The sequence below is a fragment of the Triticum urartu genome, chromosome 6A (genome assembly GCF_056163025.1).
Source record: "Triticum urartu cultivar PI428250 chromosome 6A, HENAU_Tu73, whole genome shotgun sequence".
Classification (NCBI taxonomy): domain Eukaryota; kingdom Viridiplantae; phylum Streptophyta; class Magnoliopsida; order Poales; family Poaceae; genus Triticum; species Triticum urartu.
Genome location: NC_141878.1, coordinates 111,302,775 through 111,309,092, shown reverse-complemented (window position 1 = coordinate 111,309,092; position 6,318 = coordinate 111,302,775). Strand labels below are relative to the sequence as shown.

General features: G+C 51.0%; 1 protein-coding gene across 1 annotated transcript; it reads left to right on the top strand.

The window, feature by feature from the left end:
• The first annotated feature begins 1,276 nt into the window (after window positions 1-1,276).
• On the top strand, window positions 1,277-5,474 carry LOC125515882 (putative linoleate 9S-lipoxygenase 3). Its single transcript, XM_048681373.2, has 3 exons — window positions 1,277-1,525; window positions 2,350-2,651; window positions 3,071-5,474. The coding sequence occupies exons 1-3, from the start codon at window positions 1,357-1,359 to the stop codon at window positions 5,219-5,221; spliced, it is 2,622 nt and encodes an 873-aa protein (XP_048537330.2). The 5' UTR covers window positions 1,277-1,356; the 3' UTR covers window positions 5,222-5,474.
• Window positions 5,475-6,318: the final 844 nt, after the last annotated feature.

Here is a 6,318-nt window from a genome sequence, read left to right as displayed (position 1 = left end):
AAACTAAAAAGGACCGGAGGGAGAACGAGACATATATGATGAAGTGGATAGGCTTTGTGAATCAACCAGGTTTTTTAGACATCCAGTCTTGGAACGCCAAATCTCCGCCCTTGAGAAGCCCCTATATATTTCACTTGCTACCTGCTCTATTAGCCTTGTCCCTGGCATCAACAGTTTTTTCCCTGGGTCCTTTATCTGCAACACAGCCCAATTCAAAATCCAGTTGCACATCTGTTTAATCAATCCTAGAGGATCATTCATTTTTTTTCCTATCAAAGATAGTATCAGTACGAGATCTTCAAATTGTCCATAGCAAGGCAGAAGTGCCCATCAGAACTAATTTTTTGTCATTCTTAGAGAAGCTTTTTATCCACCCCCCAAAGCAATCATTTAGATCAGCAGGAACTGATCGCAAATCAAAAGCACATCTAATTAGGCTTCAAACGAGTTTAGCAACAAAGCATGAAAAGAAAAGATGATCAATGGTCTCATCCTTTCCACAGAAAACACAGCCCCTTTTTAAAAGATTGTCTCTGATCAAAATCATTTTTCCGCTGAGAAGCCATAGAAAAAAAATTAATTTTAGCTGGAGCCTTGACATTCCGTAGGAACTTCCGAAGTCAATAGTACAAGTCGAGATCGGAGCATGTATCACGAGAGACGAGACGACAGTGTCAGCTAGCAAGCTAGGGTTCGGACGACGACGAATGCGCAGGCCATTAGACAGCGATGACGAGTAGCGTTGAGTAGCACGCACGTACATAACATGTATCAATGTATGGTTCTCCTGCTCTCCCTCCTCCTCCCATCGTCCCTGGTTCCCGAGCCTTATCTCCTGTATGTACGTCCGGTCCTGCGTTTTCAGACATTCCAGTAGAAGCTATAACCACTAGATTAATCAAGTAACTACTGGCAGGACTACGTATTAGTACTTACGGTGTACGTACGGTGGACGCATCTTCTTCAACTCCGTCGCCTTGTGATCACTTGATAGGTCTTCCATGTACACACATACGCACATGCAAATTCACATGGGTTATTTGCATGGCATCGACTGAATCGTCCGCATGCAGCGACGCGATAACGCGCGACCGGTGGAGGCCGGCCGGCGCCACACGTCGCTGCGAGAACCGGACGCCGGGAAGGAAGACGACGCGGGCCTGCCAGGGTACGTAGAGAACGACGGCAACCATAGGCGTGTAACACGCAGAGGTAGCTCCGGCACACGCTCCTCCGACCCCTGGTTCCTATAAAAGGGCACTCGTGAGCTTCCTCGTCCCAAAGCAAGCAAGCAGCCTGAGCGCTAGTAGATCGATCAACTAGCCAGCCAAGGAGCGGAGTGAGAGCGTGAGGAAGATGTTCGGGTGGATGACGCCGCCGCAGCTCAAGGGGAAGGTGGTGCTCATGCGCAGGAACCTCCTCGACTTGAACCACTGGCAGCAACCCCTCAGCCACGACACCTGGGACGAGGTCACCACCAAAGGCGTCACCTGCCAGCTCATCAGCTCCACCGTCGCCGACCCCAGTAAGGAACATCCAAGAGCATCCATCCATATCCTATGTGTTTATATTTACGGGATTGTTAAATCTCAGTTGACTGAGACTTTCATGCAAAAAAATTCTTTTTCCATTTTGCATATTCTATCACTTGGTTAAGACTTTATTAAATCTCATTCGACTAAGATCTAATAACCCCCTCATATTTAACAAGAGCATATTACTTTCTTTCCCGGAATAGAGGGGAAAAAAGACGTCAATACACATATGAAGTTCCCCCATGGGGTGACCCGAACGAACGATAATTCCCCTGTCAGTTAGGAAGGAACGAACGTTTTAGTTTGCTAAAAAGAACACTCCAATCAAATGCTCTAAAATTGTCATGCGAAAACAGATAAAATGGCCATACCGTTGTATAAGGATTTGCCATTTCAAAGTAAAAATTGTCATGTTGTATAAAAGCATTGTCAGCAAATTGCTTATGCTGCGGCAGAGTAATTTCCATGAGTTTTCAGGGGTTTGTCATGGTTGCAATATATATGCAGAATTTCAGTCTAAAAAGAATGCTCAGAATATGCCATGCCGGCTGCAGGGAAATTGCCATGTTACATCAACAACAAAAAATAAAAATTTGCAATGATGTAAACATAGAAATTGTCGTCCCTAATGATTTCTTAGAAGGATGCGTGAGAGCGAACGATTTGCACAATGGATGCAACGAAAAGAACTTGGTCTCTGCAGCGATTGATACACACATCCTTCATTTATGTATAGCTAGAAACCCCCCCCCCCCCCCCCCCCCCCCACCCACAAAGTGATTAAGCAAGCTAACGATCGCATGGATGGATGCAGATGACGAGAGTGGCACCAGGGGTCTCTTGGGCGAAGAGGAGCGGGTTGAACACTGGGTGCTCCACTTGCCCCCGATCAACCACGGCGATACCACCTACGATGTCACCTTCGACTGGGACGTGAAGAAGCAAGGCATTCCTGGCGCCGTCATCGTTCGAAACTATCACGCCACCCAGTTTCTCCTCAAGACCATCACCATCGACGACGTCCCCGGCCACGCCAGCCCCATCGTCTTCGTCGCAAACTCATGGGTCTACAACACCAACAAGTACCACTACGACCGAGTCTTCTTCACCAACGACGTAAGTGTGCTCGCTTAGCTCTAGCTGGACATATTAATGTATGAGTATCATGAACATTTAACCTTTCTCATTTATATAAAATAAGTACCCCGCTACAAATCTAACGTTAGATTTTTTGACATGACAAATCGAATGTTTTTCATGGCAAATTATGTTATGCGAGGATGACAAGTTTATTTGACGAGCATGGCAAATGCGTCTCAATTCATTTTTTGTCATCAAACTGTCATGCCAAAAATTAAATTTGTCATCATCGCACCAGTATAAATTGCCATAGAAACATTAGATTTGTTATGCCTAAAAATTCGACGTTAGATTTTTAGTGTTTCTATGAAAATAAAAGGAGGATAAACACCGACTTCCTGGTCAGACCATGAACAATTAATAAGTGAACTGAACAAGCATGACATGCAATGCAGACGTACCTGCCAAGCGAGATGCCGATGCTGTTGCAGCCGTTCCGGGAGGACGAGCTCCGGATCCTGCGAGGGGATGACCCCAGGCAGAAGAACGGCGCCTATGAGGAGCACGACCGCGTCTACCGCTACGACCTCTACAACGACCTCGGCGATCCAGACCACAAGAACCCTCGCCCCACCCTCGGCGGCCCCGACAGCTTGTACCCATACCCGCGCCGAGGCCGCACCGGCAGGAAGCCCATGGTGACCGACCCCACGTGCGAGAGCAGGAACGTCTTGCCTGTGCTCCAACAGTTCTATGTCCCCCGCGACGAGAACTTCAACCACGTCAAGAAAGCCGACTTCACGGCCTACCTCATCAAGGCCATCTCCGGCGGCATCCTCCCCCTCCTCCGCCAGCAGTTCGACTCCGTCTCGCCGCGCGAGTTCGACGACTTCGAGGACATGTACAAGCTCTACGAAGGCGGGCTTAAGATCCCCGACATCCCCGCCCTGGACGAGCTGTTCAAATCGTTCCCGCCGCTGAGGAGCATCATGCCGGCCGGCGGGGACTTCCTCCTCAAGATGCCCATGCCGCATGTCATCAAGGAGGACAAGCTCGCGTGGCGGACGGACGAGGAGTTCGCCCGGGAGATGCTCGCCGGCCTCAACCCACACATCATCACCCGCCTGAACGTGTTCCCTCCAAGGAGCACGCTTGAGGGGTACGGCGACCAGACGAGCAAGATCACGGTGGAGCACATCCAACACAACCTCGGCAAGCTCAATGTTGACAAGGCAATCGACGCCAAGAGGCTCTTCATCCTAGACCACCACGACAACTTCATGCCTCACCTGCTAAAGATCAACAGCCTCCCAAACACATTCGTCTACGCCACCAGGACGCTGCTCTTCCTGCAAGACGACGGCACTCTCAAGCCAATCGCCATCGAGCTCAGCAAGCCCCTACTTAACGACCTCGGCACCAAAGTGGTCGGCGCCGACAGCAAGGTCTACACGCCCCCCTCCAGTGGCTCGGAGTCGGAGAGGGCTGTCCAGGACACCATCTGGCAGCTGGCCAAGGCCTACGCCGCCGTGAACGATTCCGCGTGGCACGGCCTCATCAGCCACTGGCTCCATACGCACGCCGTCATCGAGCCATTCGTGATCGCCACCAACCGGCAGCTCAGCGTCACGCACCCCATCCACAAGCTCCTGCAGCCACACTACCGCGACACCATGACCATCAACGCCCTGGCACGCCAGGTCCTCATCAGCGCCGGTGGCTTCTTCGAGATGACCGTCTGTCCAGGTGAGCACGCACTGAGAATCTCCTCTGAAGTCTATAGGAACTGGAACTTCACCGAGCAGGCACTGCCGGTAGACCTGATCAAGAGGGGTGTGGCGAAGGAGGACACGGAGAGCCCGTGCGGAGTGTCGCTGCACATCAAGGACTATCCGTACGCGGTGGATGGGTTGGCCGTCTGGTCGGCCATCGAGACTTGGGTTGACGAGTACTGCAGGATCTACTATCCCTGTGATGACGTGCTTCGGTCCGACGTCGAGCTACAGGCATGGTGGAAGGAGGTGCGTGAGGTCGGCCATGGCGACATCAAAGACCAGCCCTGGTGGCCCAAGATGACAACCTTGAACGAGCTCGTCAGGTCATGCGCCACCATCATCTGGATCGCCTCTGCGTTGCATGCCGCCGTCAACTTTGGCCAGTACTCGTACGCCGGCTACCTCCCCAACCGTCCGACGGTGAGCCGACGGCAGATGCCGGAGCCGGGCACCAAGGAGTACAAGGAGGTGGAGACTGACCCAGACCTGGCCTTCATCCACACCATCACGAGCCAGCTCCAAAGCATCATCGGAGTGTCCGTGATCGAGGTCCTGTCCAACCACTCCTCCGACGAAGTCTACCTGGGGCAGCGCGATGAGCCAAAGTGGACATCAGATATCAAGGCGAAAAAGGCGTTCGAGGACTTCAGCCAGAAGTTGATCGACATCGAGAAGAGAATCATGAACATGAACGCGAATCGTCAACTCAAGAACCGGAATGGGCCAGCAAAATTCCCCTACATGCTGCTCTACCCCAACACATCTGACATCGATGGTGAGAGCGCCACCGGGATCACAGCCAAGGGCATCCCCAACAGCATCTCCATCTGATCAATGTTATGACGTTATGTTATTGTTGTATATTTCCCATTGCAAATAAGGAACGCTGCATGTGCACGTTCATGTGTGGCCAGAAGCGTGCTCGTTCACGTTGTGGCAAGTTGTGTTTATTTCCTATTGATGAAGCGGTTTTGGCCGCAATACAAAGCCCGTGGGATGGCACGGATGAAGGGTTGTGGTCGGCCAGTGTGTTGAGCTGGACCGTATATATGTTGAATATAAAGCAAGCGTGTGTTTATTTGCCTGTCTACTTGTCTACTGATTTTGAATTTGACATTAATTAGTCAGATTTTCTTCATAACGACACATGTTGATGATTTGGCTGGTGTCGACCACTTTTTCTTCCGTAAGTTTTTCGTTTTCTCTTCTCTATGGTTTTAGATGTTTTCTTTTCTTTTTTCATGCAAAGTAAAAAAACGTGGCAACCATAATTTTTGTTCGTTTTTTCTACTGAAGATGATAACTTTTGCTCATATTTCCGCAAAAAAAACTTTTGCTCATATTACTTTCCTTCTTTGGTTCACCACTGCTTTGTTCATGGTATTATGATTTTCCATGTGATATTTTTGTCCATGCTAGTTGTTTCTTCCTCTATAAATTTTGCTAAGAGCTGTGATGATTTTGGTTCAAATTAATTTAATTTTGAAAAAAATCTAATCTTGGCACATACCCAATTTAATCTTCCCATGCAGCGAGTTTTAATGGAGCTTCTCCCATATAGGAACAAAGATGTATATATGTGGGTTCTCTGGCTCCCGCGACGTGTCACGGAACGTAAATCTAGTCGTCGATGGGTGAGACTACGATGATGGATGACCGCGACGCCCCGCGCGGCGACTCGCCCGGCACGCCTGCCTCGCCACCGTCCGCCCTCCTCGCCGAGGCCTCCGACGACCCCGCCGCCCCCCTCCCCGTCTGCCCCCCCTCGTCCCCTGGACCCCCTGGTTGGGTGGTCTGGGCGGACCTGGCGGAAGACGATGACCGTGCCGTGGGCCGGCTGGTGGAGTGCCGCGACCGCGTCCCCCCGCCCGCCGTTGCCCCGCTGCGCTGGCGGCCTTACTCCCGGGGGTGGGAGTTCGGCTGCCCGG